Source organism: Neovison vison, chromosome 2 (genome assembly GCF_020171115.1).
Source record: "Neovison vison isolate M4711 chromosome 2, ASM_NN_V1, whole genome shotgun sequence".
In the NCBI taxonomy this organism is placed as follows: Eukaryota; Metazoa; Chordata; class Mammalia; order Carnivora; family Mustelidae; genus Neogale; species Neogale vison.
The window spans coordinates 209,066,675-209,085,408 of record NC_058092.1 but is presented as its reverse complement, the minus strand read 5'-3'; the positions used below and the strand labels follow the sequence as shown (position 1 = coordinate 209,085,408).

Sequence of the window (18,734 nt, the reverse complement as noted above, 5' to 3'; positions counted from 1 at the left end):
TGGGTTCTTGCCTCTCAGACTTGAGTGTGCCCGCGCTCTGCCAGGGACTCTTGTTAACATGCGACTTCTGATTCAACCGGTCTGGTGTGGGTCCCGTGATCTTGTATTTCTAAGGAGCTCAGAGACAGTGATGCTGCTGCTTGTCTGTGGATTACATTTTAGTAGCCAGGGTTGGTGGGGGAAAGAGAAAGTTTACCCCAGTGATAGGAATCTTTCCCGAGCTTCTCTTAGGAGATTGCCAGGGGCCGTGTTTTGCCTTTTGGTTAGAATTCAGTAGCTGTGTGTTTCGAATGCATAGGCTTAGCTCATTTGATTCTAAATGTTGTTTGGCCAATTTGTTGATTTAATTTTTAAATTTTAGTTTTTTGTGGTTTTTTTTTTTTTTACTTATTTGCAATTTATTTTGGTGTAGTGTAAGTTCAAAGCCAACCTGGTAGTTCCTCGAGCAGCTAACCTCTTTGTCTCAACACAATTCATTGGTTAGTCCCCATCTTTCTACAAATTTATGAGCCTGCTTCTCATATATGAATTTTCTTATATAACCTAGGGATTGCTTCCAGACTATTCCATGTTGCAGGGTTGTTATAGCTTTATAACAGATTTATAACATGTATTTTTATATCATATATATTATAACATATAACATTAATTAGTCCAATGAAGCCAGTCTTTCTTTAGTACTCTTTCTTGACGGTTATCACTTAATTATGCAGATGAACTTTAATATCATTTTGTCAATAATAAAAGCATTTTTGGGATTTTGATTGAAGTATAGTAAACCTACACATTACTTTGAAAAGAATGAGCATTTCAGCAACATAGTATGTTTTTCTTTTCATGTCAAGTGACTTTTTATAGCTTTTAGTAGGATTTTACATTCTTGACATAGTATTGCACTTTTTGTATCGAGGTTATTCCTAGATATGTGTTGCTTTTTGCTGCTATTTTAAATATTATTTATTTTATATCATATTATTTATTTCATGATATACATTTTTATTTTATATTATTTATATTGTATTCATAATATAGCCATTAGCCACACATAGTAATTTAAATTTTAATTACAAGAAAATAAAATGTAAAATTCAGTTCCTCAGGTGCACCAGCCACAAGTGCTCAGTAACCACATGTAGTTATTGGCTAACATAGTGAAGAGCTCTACCACCATTGCAGAAAGTACTAGTGCACAGTTGTGAGTCCTAATTGTTGATCCATCACTTTTTCTTATGTGTTGTGACATTGTCTTATTTTATTTGGGAATACTTTTTGGTTTATAACTTTAGATTTCTAGGAAGAGCAGCCACTTATATACCAGACTTCTGGTTTCTTTTCTGCTGTAGTATTACCCAGATTCTCCTCCTAAAGATAAAAGCATCTGATGGCAAACATACCCCCACTGAGGGTTGCCACTCCCACACTTGCTCATGGCAGACATCACTAATCGATCACAGTACTCTTTGCTGTTCCCTGAACTATGGTTGTTTTCAAAACTTATACCTTAGTGCCCTGCTCTTCCCTGGCTCTTGAGCTGGAACAGGACACAGTGGCAGGCAATGAGGTGTCTTCCCCATGTGTACTCTCTGGGGGAGGGCTCTGATTCCACCTCCTGTGAGTAGTTCTCCAGTCATCTTTCCTCCGTGACCCTCCATGACTCCATTCAGGGGAGGGTCTGTCTTTTCTTTTCCCTTATTCTCATTGGCTGTATCTGAGGCAATCTTTTTCAGCTTGGGGGCCCAAGGATCATTTGGGGTCATTTTAAGTCTCAAACAGTTGCAGTCTCCTGCAGGCTGTGCTAGTGGTTCTTCTGGCACAGTACTTTTCTGAAATGTTAGTCATCTTCCTGTTTGATTCAGCTGCACGTGGGGTAGTCACAACATGGTTGTTTTCTAGACATGCCTGTCTCTCTGGACTTAGTTGCTGGCACCTGACATTTGCTAGGCCACTGTGAGGGAACCATGCTTTTGGTCTCCTATCCCTCCCCATGCTTATCCCACTGAAAGAATGTACTGGGAACCATCTTGACTGGCCTTTGCCATAAAGTTGAGTGGTTTATTTTTTCTTACACAGATTTCTTGTACAATTTACATACTGTATAATTCACTATTGTAAGTGTACAATTCAATGATTTTAGTAAATTCATAGCTGTGGAACCATCACCATATTCAATTACAGAACATTTTTACCACATGGAAAAGCTCCCTTGTGCTCATTTATAGTCATATCTCAGTCCTGCATCCAACCCTAGCAATCACTAATCTTTCTAGCTCTATAAATTAGCCTTTTGTAGACATTTAATATAAATGGAATCATGTAATATATAGTCTTTGGTATCTTATGATAAGATTACACTTAACTTTTTAGGAAACTGCCAAATGATTTTCCATAGGGAGTATACCATCTTATCTTCCAACTAGCAATGGATGAGGGTTCCCATTTCTCCACACCACTAAGTTTTAATTAGCCTTTGTTACTTGAATGCCCTCTCAGTTCTACTTTTATTGCTTAGTGTTGAATGTCTGGACTCTCTCTGTGCCTTTTCATTTCCACTATAAACTGCGCAGTTCTCTGTAAAACCCCTTTCTTTCTTGTAATACCTTATCAAACACAGCTAATAACCACCAAGGCGTACTACTAACATTCTGACTCTCAATCCCTTCACTTAAAGCCATAGCTCATTCAGCTTATCACCTGCCTTCCAAGTGAATCTGCCCATATTTTTACCAGACCACCCCATCACTGCATAACATCGGTCACCTCCTTCCAGGCTTCAGTAACAGTTTCCTTGACACCCACTGCCTTGCCCAAACACAGTGGATTTTTGTTACAGAAGCACACTACTCCTGATAGCAATTGCTGTATTTGTCAGGATAAAGACGTTGTGTTCTAGTAACAAATAGCCCCAAATCTCAGAGACTTGTAAAACTAGCAGTTTTCATTCTCCTCATTCATGCTACATATGCACCCGATCGGCTATATCTCCGCCCCACATCATATTTATTCTAGAACCCAGGCTGATAGAGTCACCCCTATCAGGAATGGTGCTTGTCTTTCGGGAAAGGGAAGAGAGGGCATATGAATCGTGCACTAATTCTTGAAGCTTTCTCTCCCGTTTATTTATCAGAGCAGGTGAAGTGGCTAATTCTGACATTAATGGAGCAAAGAAATATAATCTTCCCCCAGGGAAGGGCAGCAAATATTGTGAACAATAGTATCATTTATCACATTATGCTTTTCTTTTATATCCTGGGGACTCTGGAGAAGAAAGAAACAGCTGTCTCTATGTGGTGGTTTTGCCCAGAGCTGCTTAGAGCTCTAGTAAGACAGGGTGCCCTTTCAAAATACCTGACAGTAGGCCTTGATCTTCATGGTGTTTGAGTCCAGCCCTGTGGCTCTGATACACAGAATTATTCTATGCCATTCTTCTATCTCTACCAGCCCTATGTGTTAGGTTCAGGGAGAGATTTGATTGGATGTATTGTCATTTCTAGAGTTTGCTCCCCAATGTCCCATGTCCTCTGGGGCATTAATAAATCAGTTTTTTTCTGATATCCAGCTTAAATGGATCCATTTATTTTTAAAATTTTTTTAAATTTTTTTTCTCCAGCTGTCTTTTGGGGAGACATTGCCTTAGATGAAGAGGACCTGAAGTTATTTCACATCGACAAAGCCAGAGACTGGATCAAGCAGTCGGGAGAGGAAGGGGGACATAGCACAGGTAAGTACTGTGTCCCCCATTTTTTTTTCTGGGGAGCAGGGTCAGGGACTCTGGCAAGGGTGGATGTGGACCCCGAGACTTCGGTATTTGACCTGTCAGTCCCAAGCCCACCTGTCTGGGCAAAACCAGAGGGGTCGCTCTTTCTGCACTGCGGGCTGTGGAACTGGAACCTCCGGACTTGCTGATCCTTGTACGAGAATCTCCACTTGCTTCTTTATCTGGAGGCTCAGGCTCCAGCTCAGAGGGTTCAGGCTTGAGCCCAAGCTGTCAGGAGTGGGATCACTCTGGGCTCTTAGCACTTCCCAAGGTTGGAGAGAATTACTACCCAGGCTCCAAGTTGGTAATGTTAATAAGGCAAGGCTCTGGGAAAGATGTTTGCTTGGGGCACTGTGCATTGTTTTGCAAACAAACCAGAAGTCCAATGGGCTTCAGACTTTGAGTACTCGGCTTCCTCCTTACCTCTATCCTGGGGGAAATACTAGTGGGACTGGTCTCTTGAGTTCTTACCCCCTTCTCTCCCAGCTGGGCTCAGACACCTCAGCTCTGGAGAACCCCCATTCTTAGCAGGAGCAAAAGAGGCTGCACTATGAGGCTGAAGGCTGGTGGGGCTCACCCTGGCTGGCTTTTTAGTGACCAGGGCTCACATGTGCCCAAGGCTACAACTGCCTCTTCTCCCTGCTGCCTCTCCCCAACCCCTGCCTCTCCTTCCTTCCTTTCTTTCTTTCTTTTTTTAAAAAGATTTTATTTATTTATTTGACAGACAGAGATCACAAACAGAGAGGCAGGCAGAGAGAGAGAGGGGGAAGCAGGGACCCAGGACCCTGAGATCATGACCTGAGCCAAAGGCAGAGGCTTTGACTGACTGAGCCACCCAGGTGCCCCTCTTTCCTTTCCTTTGAGACTTTTAAAAAACTTATTATGGTAAGAACACAAGAGATTTACTCTCTATACATTTTTAAGTGCACAAATAATATTATAAACCATAGGCTCAGTGAGGCATGGCGGATCCCTACAACTCATTCATCTTGCATAACTGAAGCTTTGTACCCTTTTTGGGCGGCCCTGTCATGGCAAGTGCAGTACTGGAAAAAGAAGAGTAAGACGGGATCCCTGCCAGCAGGGAGACTATTCATGTCAGGCAGACAGGGTTTAGACCTGGACAAGCTCTTTAACATCTCTAAGGATCAGTTTTCCTGTCCGCAAAATGGGGATGAAACCATCACTCATGCCACAGGGGGTTGGGAGGACCAAGTCCCAGGGTAATGGGCCAGCCTGGTGCCTGGCTCGCAGCCAGTTGTCAGGCAATGGCAGATATTATCACTGAGGTGCTCCTCTCTAATGGAATGAGACAGACAGGTGAAGAGATAAACCGATTCCTCATGGCAAGGGCTGTAATGAACCGAGAGAAGTAGGAAGAGAGAAGAGTGTGGGGACGAAGGCCAGGTGGGCGAGCCAGGAAAGGCACTGTGGGAATGGATGCTCTTGCATTGTGTCTTGAAGGAAGAGAATGAGTTCTTGAAGTCAAGAATTGAGAAAAGAACATTTCAGGCTGTGGAGAAGCCACATGGGGAGAATAACAGGGCCCATCTTTCCTCAGGGAGCCGCGGAAAGGTGTGAGTCACTAGATGGTGGCTCTTTGGGGTAGGCTGTGGTAGAGAGCCATGGAGACCCCAACGAGAGGCTGGGAGCTGCCAGGTGGAGGCCAGCTCCTGGAGAGCTGCCTGCCTGGAAGTTTCTCTCAGGATGCTGCAGTGAAGGGAAGTCTAACAGCTTTGCCTTCGCCTCACTCACAGCACTCCTCCAAGGCTAACATACTTAGCTTCTGGTCTAAGAACTTGAGTCTTCTCTTTCCTTCTTCCCGGTGAACTCAGAGAGGCCAGGGTCTATCTCACATTTGTCTTTGGATCCCTTGGAAGTGTCCCAGACCCCTGTATCTACAAGGCACTGGCCAAGATAGGTGGAGAGAAAGAAGGAAGGGGTTGTCGGAGAGCGGCAGAACCTGGAACCATTTCCTGTGGCCTAAATGATCAAGGCTTTGCTTCCACAAGTGTGGGTAAAGCACTGATTGTAGTCACGGGCTTTAGGATCAGACTGTCTGGGTTTGGATCCTTGACCTGGGCTTCAGTTTCTTCATCTATCAAATGAGAATAGTGTTGTTACTAGGACAAAAAGAACACGTATAAAGTGTTTAGCACAGTGCCTGGCTAATAATAAGTGCTCAATAAATATCAATTCTGCCACCTCCTCATTAGTAGTAGTAGTAGTATTTGCAGAAAGCACACTGACCTGTGCTTTATTATTTTTTTTTAAAGATTTTATTTATTTATTTGACAGAGATCACAAGTAGACAGAGAGGCAGGCAGAGAGAGAGAGAGGAGGAAGCAGGCTCCCTGCTGAGCAGAGAGCCCAATGCGGGACTCGATCCCAGGACCCTGAGATCATGACCTGAGCCGAAGGCAGCGGCTTAACCCACTGAGCCACCCAGGCGCCCGACCTGAGGGGTTTAGACTAACGTGGACCTTGGGGGAAATTCGCTGTGTGTGGGAAGGAACATCGGCAACTTGGGTTTGAGGCCTTTGAAACATATACCTACCTGGTGTTTCCTCCTTCCCACGCTTAGAAAGTTGTTTCTTTCTTTCTTTCTTTTTTTTCTGGTACCCTTTTATGGCAAAGTGATTTTTATCCTGATCACTTTTCTCTGTGGGCCAATAGTACTTCGCTTCCATCTAGAATCATTATTTTATTTTCAGAATGGGAATATTTTTATTGTTTTTGTTGATGAAACTAATACCCCGTTGTTGTTGTTGTTGTTGTTAAGTCCAATAGCTTAAAACTGTACAAAGTAGAATGTATAAATCTCCCGTTCTCCTAGCCCCAGGGATCGGCATCATTATCTGTTCACTGGATTCCTTCCAGCCTCACTGGGCTCAGGCTGTGTGCATACAGATATTTTGGAAACATAGAAGGGATTTTTCTCAACACTGTCTGGTGCAACCTGGGTCTTTCAGTTACCACCACCTTGTAGACATCTTTTCATGGGATACATTGTGGTCTATCACACTTAATGCATACCTCTGCCATAATTCATCAAATTAATCCATACAGACGGACACGGAGAGGGTTTCCCTTTCCTTCCTGTAATTTCTTTCTGTTAGAAACAACGGTGCTCTGAACAACTTTGAGCATTGATCCTTAAACATTTGCTTTGATTAAAAATAATTAAATAAAAATTTTACTCCGTCTTCCTGCTTCCAAATGTGTGGAGGGATGTGCTCTTAGATTTAGGTTATTTCATTTTTCAAGCTTTGGTTAGTGCCCTTGTGTTTTAGGGGAGGGAAGGAGGTTCAAGCGCGGGGGTGGGGGTTGGAGGGGTGGGGCTGAATCCCTGGACGGAGATCCGAGTGGAGAGGGCACAGAACCCTGCAGTGTAGCCCCAGAGGCCTTCTTTTCCTGGTTCCTCCTGTGAGTTTGGAGCTGCTTTCTTGACTTCAGAATGGAACAATCTCATTGGCCTGGATGTGACCAAGGTGACCTCATTCCCTAGGGGTGCCCAATGTCCTAAATCCAGTGAGTGGCAGAACCAGGACTAGAACCAGCTTTCCCAGCTCCCTTGTGTCCTCCACTAGACCAACATGTCCACCATGTTGCCAGTTAGAAGGAACAGAGAACCTAATATGTGTGTGTAATTGTTCCTTTGCCATCGCTTGGAGGGTAGGCTGGAGCCTCTCTGGGCCAAAGGGTGAGCAAAGACCTTGTGCCTGGGTTGGTTTATGAGCCCACATGGGGGCCGGCACTGGCCCCAGAAGGAAGCTGCTGGGACCCCAACCAGGGAGCCGCTCATCATTCACTTAGAGGAATCAGTCTCCCTGCCTCTGGTCCCTCCATCCCCATCCTGCCTTCAGGTGATCTTCCTGGCCCTGACCTTGCAACCCCTTGGAGTGGGTAGAGTAATGTCCCCTCAGACTCATGTCTACCTGGAACCTCAGAAAGTGACCTTGTTTGGAGCTAGAGGATTTGCAGATGGAATTAGTTAAGGGTCTTGAGATGAGCCCTCCATCTAGTGATGGGAGTCTTTAGAATAGAGGGGAGCCCACAGCCACAGCGAGGAGGAAGAGGGCGTGTGAAGAGGGCGGTGGAGACTGGAGTGAAGCATCTAGGAGCCTGGGGATGGCCAGGATTGCCCGAGCCACTCCTGGTTAGCAGGAGGCGAGGAGTACTCCTTCCCTGGAGCCTTCAGAGGGAGCGGGCCTGTGACAATACCCTGATTTCAGACGGCTAGCCCCCAGAACTGGGAGAGGATGGCTTTCTGTTGTTTCAAGCCACCTACTTTGTGGTTCTTTGTTAGAACAGTCCTCAGAGACCCACACAACAGCTACGTCCCATAAAACCCTCCGTGGATCCCTATCCCTTAGCAGAGACATTCCTGAGTCTGACCTTGGGCTGCATTGTCCATGCTCTGTCTACAACCTGGATCTCCAGCCCCGTTCCCTCTCCTTTCCTCCAGCCAAACAGAATGACATCGTGTCTGTACAAGCCTCAACTTTCCCTCTGTTCAGCCTTTTGTTCCAACTGTGCCCTCTGCTTCAGGTCCCCATTCTGTGAAGAAAGAAGGGAAAGCCAGTGACCCCACCAGAACCCTATAGCTGGCGTGCTCTCATGATGCAACTTACTCAGCACGGCTGCCAGCTTGGAAGGCCACCTGGGTTGGCAGCACTATGAAAATGGGCCTCATGTTGCGCTTGAGGTGGAAAGAGCTCTATTTTCTCCCCATTTTCTGACAGGCCCCTGGCCCCACCATGGGAGCTCCCAGAGGAAGTGGCAGCAGCATCTGGGCTGTGTGCGGGGTAAGGAGGCAAGAGCGCATTCTTCGCGGAGAGAAAGTCCTTCTGTGTGCATTTTATTTGCAGATAGAAGAATGGGAGCTCTGAGCAGGCATGGGCCAAGCTGTTCTATGAATGGGACCCTTGAATTAACATTGCCGAGTTTCCTAAAGCAGCTAATCGGATTAGCTGTGTAGTGAAGGAAGTACTTAGCGGGACACACACACAGACACACACGCAGGCACGCACACACTCTCCGACCGTCTTGCATCATCTTCAGTGGGATGGAGCAGAGCCCGAGAGCCCCGTTTCTGAGTTCGGAGACACCTCTTCTGCTAAACACACAAGGTGGAGGGCAACGTGGTTGATGTTTTGGACTTTTGTTTGTTTGTATCTTCCCCAAAGAGTCCAGGAAGCCAGGGTTGCACATTCCCATCTTCTCAAATGTCTGGAAACCTAGAGAGGAAGTCTCGCCTTGCCATTACCTCCATCCGGATGATGGCTCTGATTTCTTGGGCTTTGTCATGAGGACTTGGAAAGGGGAGATGGTTGTAATGACTTATTGGCTCCGAGGGCAGCTGATGGCCCCGTCTTATCTGTTCTGAGCCACTGGGCCATGTCCAGCTCTATTTAAGAAGCCACTTTGCCTCTAAATCCTCAGTTCCTAAATTCCTGCTATCTGTTTGAGCGTGTGGGTATCTGCCTGAGCCCAGCGGTTCGGGCTCCTGAGTTCAAAAGAATGAAGTAGCAGGCATGAAGGACGTAGGTTGGGATGCCTTGCCTCCCTTCTCTGGGCCTCCTCTCCCAATCCTGAGGACCCTTCCACCTGGCGGATTCTTCAAGCTCTTAGAGTTCCTTTTCTCACTCTGCCCATGACTTGGAACGGTACACGTTGCTATCACCTGGCCTCACCATGCCCACTGAAGAGCCACATGAGATTTTCTTCTTATGGGGACCTCCAGACCTTGCAGAACTGCAGTGTAGAAAGGCTTGGATGTTGGAGACAGGTGGGACTCAGTTTTCCTCTCTGGCTCTGTATTGATTAGCTGGGGGGCACAGGGTGACTCGTCCCTTATCTGTAAAATGGGTTATTAGTGCCTGTCCAGCAGTGGGATTGAAAGCGTGGTAGGAAAAGCACTTAGGCTGGGGCCTGACCCCTGGTAGGTGCCCCGTAATCATAGCCTCCGGGGCTGCCCCTGGGCTGCCCCTTCTGTCTTCTCTTTTCTCTTGCCCACCTCTGTGTCTCAGACTCCACATCCCCTCGTGAGCCCCAGAATTCTCTGTCATTGCTCTTTGTGCTCTGCACATTCTCCCTGGGGTCTCTGGAGCTGGGCCATCCTTGGGACATCTCTGTCAGTTCCCTAGCCTTCTCCGGTCCTCCTGTGTCAAACTCTAGGATTGCACTGTTGGCCAGAGAGAGACCTGAAAATGGATTGGATGCTAGTAGCGAGGACAAAGAGAATGATACTAGCGAGCATTTGCTATATGCTGCGAATGTCTTACGGACTCTAAACATGTGATCTCATTTAACCTTCACACAACGGTTCTAGGCGGTGGGTATTCTTGGCGTAGACACGAAGGCTAGCGTTCAGAGAGGTGTGTAACTAACTCTAATACAAGGGATTATTGGCCAAACCCAGATTAGGACCTAACTCTCAGGTCAAAGGCCCTCCTTTTAGCCTCTACACTCCACTGCTTCTGGAAACAGCTGCTGGCCTCACCACTGACGCTGTCCCCTTGAACTGGGGAGACTCGGTCTCCCCATCAGCACCCTTGAGAGCTGATGGGGAAAGACGTGGAAGAGTTCTGCGTACCATCGGGGCTGCACGTCAGCGTGCCCTCGGTGGTCTCCGGTCATGGTCACTCTGTGCCTTGCCACATCCCCCAGCCTATCCCAGCCGTGACTCGTCTTAGCTCTTGTCTCGTCTTCTTTCGTTCTGCCGTCAGGCTCTGCTCGAGAAAGGTGCCAGACAAAACACCTGTGGTCTGTGGATGGGGCCACCAGTCTCAGGAGTGCTTGGTGGCCTCTGCGCCTCCCCGCTCCTCTGCTCCCCCCAGAGGTCAGCTGGGGTTAGGACTGTTTGCTTGAATGCAGGATGCACCTGAATGTGGGGGACCAGCCGTGTGAAAGAGATGCTTAGGGAGTGATGCCCGGAGTGATGCCCTCGGGCTCGGCAAGCCCTGACCGCCTTGCAGGAAGTGTCCGAAAAAGGCATCATTTAGCCATGTGGCCGAAAGCTTATCTTTGCGGTGCCCCTCACATAAATTCGCAGAGGGAGAATGTGGTCCTTAGGTCTTTTCCATGCCCAAGAGGGAGTGCCAGCATTCCTGCTCACTCCTCCAGGGCTCCTTTTATCCCTTCTCCCCCGAGACCTGCAGCCCCTCCCTGCCCCCAGCTGACTGCTCCCATCATCCCTGCCCTCCTCTGAGAATTCTCCTTGCCTCCTGGGGTAGAACTTGATCTTTACTTGCTGAACTCCTACTCTGGCGTGTGTCTGCCTCACAGCACTCCTGACCCTCTGACACCAACGTTCCATCCCTCCCTCCCTCCTTCCTTCAAGTAGCAGATGCTAACGGGGGACCCCTTCTGTGCTCAGTACCAAGGATGCCCACTTTCTCTTCTGGCATTCAAGAGATGGAGCATTAATGATGGATGTGATTATGGCCATGTTTTAGGGTATGGGAGGAATGGGGCAGCCTAGAGTGGGGGGAACTGGGATCCAAAGCCCCTGCTGGTGTGGGGCAGCCACCGATCTCCCAGAGGAGGTGTGGTCCAGTAGGCCGAAGGAAGGCCCCAGGTAACAGCTGTCATCCAGGCAGGAGTTGGTGTTGGGGATCCAACCTGGGGCACAGGGCCTGCCAGGGGGCAAAGCAGGGCCGCTAGGAGGGCAAGAGTGGAGACCCAGGCAAATAGCATCAGAAGGACCTTAGTCGAACTCATAGGAAGTTCTTGTTTTGTGCTGTGAGCTTGGGAGGACAAGGCAAAGACCCCCAATCCTTCTGGGGCATAAATATTAGGGAGGATGATAAGCTGGAGACTTGGTCTGAGAGAATAAAATGAAGACAAGGGTCAGAAATTAGGCAGGAGCACACAGATCCAAACCGGGTCAAAGGTAAAGTGCTGCCGAGACCCTCCCATGTTGAGCCTAAACTCTCCACATCTACCCCCCACCCCACCCTTGACCTAGGACAGGGCTGGCTACAGTGTAGGGTGGGCATGACCCCATAGACTAGAGTCGGCAGCCGAGATGGGGAGGGCAGTGGGGCAGGAGTTGGGCAAGACCTGGCAGTTATTCTGCCCATAAAGTCTTCAATTTAGTAAGATGATTTGAGATGATGAAAAGGCATCTGATAAAATGCACATCTGTTCTTTGGGAAGGAAAAAAGAATGCAACATAAGGATTCTATCATCTCGTTCCCTGGGGCCTCATTCAGAGGCTGACTTATAACTTGGATTGAAGCCAGAGTTCGCAGTGAACTTGAAGTGTTGGGAAAAGTAAATTCACCTTTCGGCTGATTTTTGTTATGACTGCATTTCTCAGAATTTGGGGACACTGGGTGGGCAGTCCACTCGGAGCCACAGTGGGGTATGGGGCTGGGTGAGGGAGGAGCAGTGACCACCCTCGGGCCCTCATCCAGGGGGCCACAATCCGGGGCCCCTCATGAGCCTTGAATGCAGGAGCCTGAGTCAAAATTGGGAGATGTGCTTGAGAAGCCAGGACAAATAAGATTTAACACCTGGCATTGTAGGCAAAGTTCTCTCCATTTCAACTTACAGAATCCCCCTCAAGATAGCTCAAGTGAAGAATTTACTTAAGAATATATTCTCAGGGGGGCATCTGGGTGGCTCAGGTCATGATCTCAGGGTCCTGGGATCGAGCCCCGAGTCGGACTCTCTGCTCAGCCAGGAACCTGCTTCCCCCTCTCTCTCTGCCTGCCTCTCTACCTACTTGTGATCTCTCTCTCTCTGTGTCAAATAAATAAATAAATAATCTTAAAAAAAAAAAAAAAAGAATATATTCTCAGGGCCACCTACAGACTGAAATAGAGAAGAGCCAGCCTCTTGGGGACTGGAGTAGGAATTGGAGAGAAAGGAGCAGAGCTGGTGCCTCTTCTCAGGGACCACAGAGTGCCTTATTTTTGCGTTTGCCTCTTCTTGTACCTGACCCATCATGGCCTGAGTTTCCATCATGATCCTCAACTCAAGTGTCCTCTGCTGGATGTCTGCAGTGACTCCCTAGGTAAGGGGCTGAGGAAGTCCTAAGAGTAGAAGGAGTCTCCCAAGGAGAGAGTATAACGTGAGTTGACCAGAGAGCTGACAGAACCCCAGGGAGGTAGGTGGAGGCACCAAAGCTATGATGGAAGCAAGTGAGTCTGTGTCCGTCACTCCAGAGAACAATGAATGATGGAACAGCCTGCCCTTTGAGGAGGTGATGGGTGAGACCCCCAGGAGTGGAACTGTGAAGGCAGCCCCTTTTGGGTTAACTTGATCTTGGGGACATGCCTGGTGATCTCACACCCACTTTGCCATTGATATTATTTCCATGAGGAAATACTTTATGAGTTCCCATCAGCCATCTTAATACATGGGTTCTGGGAGCACACCCTCACAGGAGCGCGGGATTGCCAGTAGCAGAGGAGGACCCAGTCATTGTCCCTCAGTTTGGCTATCAGAAAGGCTGTGCCTTACCTCCCCAGACATCATTCTTTGGTTCTTCATAATCTGATTCTGTTTCTTACTGCCCTTTAACTGGGTATGTCTTTGTTTGTATTTATTGGATGGAATTCTATGTTGCCTGTTTTTAACTTTAGTAGATCTTGGGGCACCTGGGTGACTCAGTGGGTTAAACCTCTGCCTTTAGCTTGAGTCATGATCTCAGGTTCCTGGGATTGAGCCCCACATGGGGCTCTCTGCTCAGCAGGTAGCCTGCTTCCTCCTCTCTCTGTCTCTCTCTCTCTGCCTGCCTTTCTGCCTACTTGTGATCTCTCTCTGTCAAATAAATAAATAAAATAAAATCTTTTTAAAAAAAGTAGACTTAAATAATAGATCTCTAGAGCAGAACAAAATGAAATAAGTCATCCTTGCTTATTTATGCTGCCTTCCAATCAATCGTTCTAGTATCAGTGACCTAGACATAAAAAATATTCCCCATACTGACTTAAGAGAACCTGGTGGTGAATCCTTTTGGACAAAATAAAGGATGCTTGTATCCAATAAAGAATCGCCCCCAAATACTTTTAAGTTAGTATTTTCAGTTTTCTTAAAGCTACCCACCTTTGCTTTTGTAATTGGCCCTTCTAGATGTGTGCATTTTGTCACAGTGGGAAAACGACCTCTGTCACAAATGTACTTTTTACTCAAGTGTTTTCTTCTTGGGTGTGATAATGAACTCAGTTGTTTTGGGCAAAAGGCCACAGCCCTTCAAAGTTAGCTGCTATGACAGAACTTGGCCATGTCACTTTGCTTCATGGGACTTTACCTTGCTTATCTATAAAATGAAGGGTTGCATTCTAAGCTTCCTGAGGACCACAAAGGCATCTCTTAGTTTTTTTGCCAATGATAATCTGGAAATGTCTGGAGACTTAATGTGTGCTCTCTGCTGCACGCACCGCTGCTTAGAGAACCACAGGACCTTTGGCTCCTCCTTCAGCTGATGACTCCCAGAACTTCAGAATGTTCTGCTCAAATTGTATCGAACCTGAGATGCTCCAGTGGGCTCCCCTAGGTGTGGGCAGAAACCTGGCTGTGGCCTCCCTACATCCTTTCTTAGAAAACAGCAACACACAACAATGGGCAGGAGAGAGGTCAAGGGAGCCGAGACGGTATCCCACGGCAAAGCCACCAAGCACTAGTGACAAGTGTGGGTGGGCCCCGAGAGCTGGAGATGCAGCCTCAGGGGCAGCTGGCGGTCCTGCCAGTGTGTTTGTGATGAGACTCCTGTTTCCCCTGCATTGTGCTAACCTGTGGCTGATGTGCAGGATGGCCGGGGCAAAATCCCATTTCTCTGGGGACTGTTTATAGCGAGGTCTGCAGGTCATTATTTCTGTGGTTTCCAAGGAGGTCCAGGGAGAGGAGGTGATGATGGTGGCGGAGCTGCCAGGGAATTCTCCTCCTGTGTTCTGGTCATCTTATTTCTCTTCGGTGTCCTTTAATGAGCTTGTTTGCCCGCAAACAGTGAGTGAAAAGCCCCAGCTGGCCTTGGCACTGAGCCTCTAATTCGCTTCCGCTACTCCTTGCTTTCTGCTTCCCAGGTTCTCTGCTGCCCTCCTGCACCCCTAGACCTGGGCTGCCATTGCCTGAGGAAGGAACCCCTGTCTCTTCTGACGTTGGCACCCCCTAGAGGCATGGCTTTCCCATTCACTCGGCTGCCCAGAGGTCCTAAGCCGTCAGCCCACCAGCCAAATCTGGTCTGCAGATGTGTTTTGTTTGTTTTGTAGTGCTCACATTTTTAAACTTGCTGCCAACATTTGAAAAAAATCAAATTTCTCATAAAAATCCGGAACTAACTCTGGCTTCTCTTGAAAAGTTGGGAGATCTGGCCACGCTGGTCCAGCATTTCCACGTGGCAACAATCAATGGAGTTGCATAAGGATGGGTTGACCTGCGGAGAAGCACGCGCTCTGTGGCTTGCCACAGACCCCACTAGCCCTCTTCATCTCTCCAGGCTTAGGCTCTTGCACTCTGATGTGTTGCTTGCCTGTCCCCCCAGCTCTAACATCTGAGTTTGCATACTGGCCAGTGGGTAAAGGACACCATCCTTGGGCCCCAAATCAGCTCTCATGACATTGACCATGCCGCTTCTCTCTTCTCCACCAAGGAAGGAGTGTCCCAGAGCTTCAGCTGTTGCCTGGCAATGTGAAAGAAGATCCTTCTTTTAGAGACTCTTTTCTTGAACTTTCAGTCTCTGGCACCTCCTTGCAATACAGCGTGCCCTGTCTGGGGCTCTGCATGGCACTGAGGAAGAAACACAGGAAAGGGAAGACAGGGCACACTCAGGGCCTTGGAGGGCATGTTTTATGGCCCAGCAAATGCCCTGGCATCAGAACAGGGTCTTTGTGCCCTAGTGAATCAGTGAGATGGAACCATTAATAGATATTAACTGCTCTGAAGCAAAGGGGCCATTACACTTCACCGACAAATGCCTTCACCTAGAAAAACCCTAGTCACCTTAACCTCTGTTTAGCTGTATCATGTCCTAACGATGAAGCCATTGCCCTGCAACTCTCCTTGAACCGAGCTGACTTCTCCCCAGAAAGGTCAAAGACAGGCCATGGTGCTCTGTGATCCCTTCTGCTTTTCTTCTCCAGTTCCCTGGAGAGGGCTTGGGTTGGTCTTCTCTGTTTTCTTGAGTTCCCTGCTACTCCTTCTGTGATCCAATCTGTGGGGCTTGCTCTTTAAGACATCTGTAAATCTTTACCGGTCATTTGATCATCTGTGCAAAAGCCATGTGATAAAACCCTTCTAAGATTGTTCTATGAGGACACACATGTGCCTCTTCTGAACTTCTTACTGCGCAATGAGACTCCTACCCCTCGTGTCTAGGTAACCCTTTCTTCAGTCTCTGGGGTTTCCCCTTCATTCACTGCTCCTGTCACACAGTAAGGGACAGAGCCCAGAGGCAAAGACCAAGAGCTGGGGGTTAGACCTCCCAGCTCTGCTGCATGCGGGCTGCTGACCCAGATCAAGTACTTTACGTCGCAGGAACTTGGTTTCCTCACCTGTAAATGGGGACAATAGCAAATCCTCACCCCTGCAGGTGCAGTGAATATTGGTTGGGATAACACACGCCAACATTCGCCAGTCCCTTCCCGTTCAACTCGGATGGATGTATTTGTTAAGCATGTGTCATGAAAAGGAGATGTCATAAAGCATGGACGAGAGGATACTTCCTGGAGGAGGCAGAGCTGGGTTTGGGTATTTTGACGAGGGCTGTAGCTGGAAGGATTGTGCGCTACAGGGGGAAGGCAGAGGTTGAATGCTGTCATTCAGGGGGAGCTTGGCAGGGAGAACAGAGTGGTGCGGGGTGGCTGGCGGGCTGGTGGGACATGGCAGGTGAGGGAGAGATGTTGGGATGATGCATTGGGAGCACACTCTGGTGGGACTTGGGCTAAGGTGTCCCCCCATAGGCTGTCCTCTTCCCTGCCCCATGGCCAGCAATGTCTTTGCCCCCTAACATCCTCCTTTCCCTCAAACTCTTCCACCCCTTCTCTGGGAAGCCCCCTCATGGGCAGATCTCTTCCTTTCCTGCCAGGCCGGGCAGTGAGCTCTGTGAACTAGCGTGTGTCTGTGTGTTCCTAGTACCTAGTCCTGTGATGTTCACTGAAGTGGCTGCATGAACAACTCTTCACAAAGGGAAAATCCCATTTCCCCCCAGACTCAGCATAATTGTTACCATTAACCTGATTACTTTGCCACTTAAATTGTTGGGAAAATGATACCTCATTTTGCTTTTATTTTCATTTCTCGGGGGTAAACGTCTGCATAATTACCTACCGGGTAGATTTTTCTTCTGTGGTGTGTTCACCAACTTCCTTTATCCAATGTCTACTGGATACAGAGTTTTTCTCATTGACTTGCTTGAACTATTTGTATAATAAGGATTGTACCCATTGTCACCGTCAGTCTAGACATCTTCCCCTGTCTGGGTGATTTGTTTCCAATTTAAGGCATTTATCTTTCTGATACACAAATGTTTGAAAGTTTTTAAATTGAATGTGTTAAACCAAATTTTTCTTTTTCTTATGCTAATGAACATATAGAATTTTTTCTTCTATAACTTTGGGAAATAATATTTTTTCTAATGTTTTCCTATGGTTGGTTTGTTTACACTTCACTCTTTCTATCCATTTGGGTTTTCTCTGAGGGTAGGCTCAATACCCTTCCCCCTAATTTCTAAATAATAAGCTCAACACCGTCTACCGCATATTCTTTCCTGGTGGTTTGGCGATATTTTCCTTTATCATGTAGTGTGTGTTTTGTGTTCCATTCACCTATGTGTCTTGTCATGTTAGTTTCTTCGTGTGTTTAATATTTGCGTTATTCCTCATCGCCCTTGCTCTGTTTTTTTTTTCTTTTTTTTGAAAGTCTTAGATAATCTCACTTGTTTATTCTTCTAGGTGAGTCTAGGAATCACATTTCTACAAAAATCTAAGAGGATCCCAAGAAAATCTTCTTAGAATTTGCATCATGTTTGCATTAAATCCTTAACTTCCTTTGGAGAAACTGACCCATTTATATCATTTACTCACTCCATCCAGGAACATAGAATTATTCTTCCTCACTTACTATTATCTTTACAGATTGCAATAAAGTGTGTAATTCTCCCAGTGCAGTTAGACACATTTCCTGTTAAAGTTACCCCAGGTCTCTTGCATTGACTATTCTGTTGGGTCATCTGAAACCAATGGCCTATTTTGGCATGATGACTGTGGAAGGGAGTGCCTTGATCACATCTCAGACCAGACTTGGGCTTTCCTCTACCTGCTTCTCTTAGCCAGCTGTGCCCCGAACATAGCAGTGTTTGGAGTGCCATCACCTAATGAGCTCACCTAAGCACCCTCCTCTCCATTGCTATGGACTGCCCTCTTGAGGATGTTTTCACTTCTTCTTTGGAGTCCAAACTCCATGTTCTCTGGCCTCCCTTGCTTCCCTCCCTCCCTGTCTGCCAGGCCCATCCCAGGCCTGGGATGCATCATGGAAGATGGAGCTGGTGTTTTAGAGGGTGTCATGGAGGCAGGCAGTTAACACACAAGCACAAAACCAAGATCCTTGTTGATCATCTGAATTTTTACCCCCGTGTCTCTCTAGTGCCCCACCACTGCCACACCTGACCACTCCCTGCTTTAGAAGCACCCCTTCAGAAGCTTCTAGAAATCTATGCATGGGAGAAGCCCCAAATCACCCTATGTTATAAAAGCCTCACTGGGGCCTGGGATTGCATCTGAGTTTTGCCTCTTTCTGGCTGTGTAACTGAGGATGACTTAGAGTCAATGGTGATCATAGTAATCGTGGGAGTAGCTAACTCTGAGTGCTGGTTTGGGGCCAGTCTTGTTCTATGCCTTGCTGTATTCTCTCTCTTAATCTTCATAACAACCCTAGGAGGTGAATCCTCTTACCCTCACTTTATGGATGAGGAATCTGAAAGAGCAAGGCGTTCAATGACTTGTTCAAGTTCACACAGCTAGGAAGTGGTGAA

The 18,734-nt window shown here is 47.3% G+C and overlaps 1 protein-coding gene across 1 annotated transcript in view; it reads left to right on the top strand.

Annotated features, from left to right (window-relative positions):
- Positions 1-18,734, top strand: part of TLL2 (tolloid like 2) — a 115,371-nt gene that overhangs the window by 18,635 nt on the left and 78,002 nt on the right. The window contains exon 2 of the mRNA XM_044236640.1: positions 3,608-3,718. Coding sequence (XP_044092575.1) covers positions 3,608-3,718 — 111 coding nt within the window. The remainder of the gene's footprint in view (positions 1-3,607; positions 3,719-18,734) is intronic.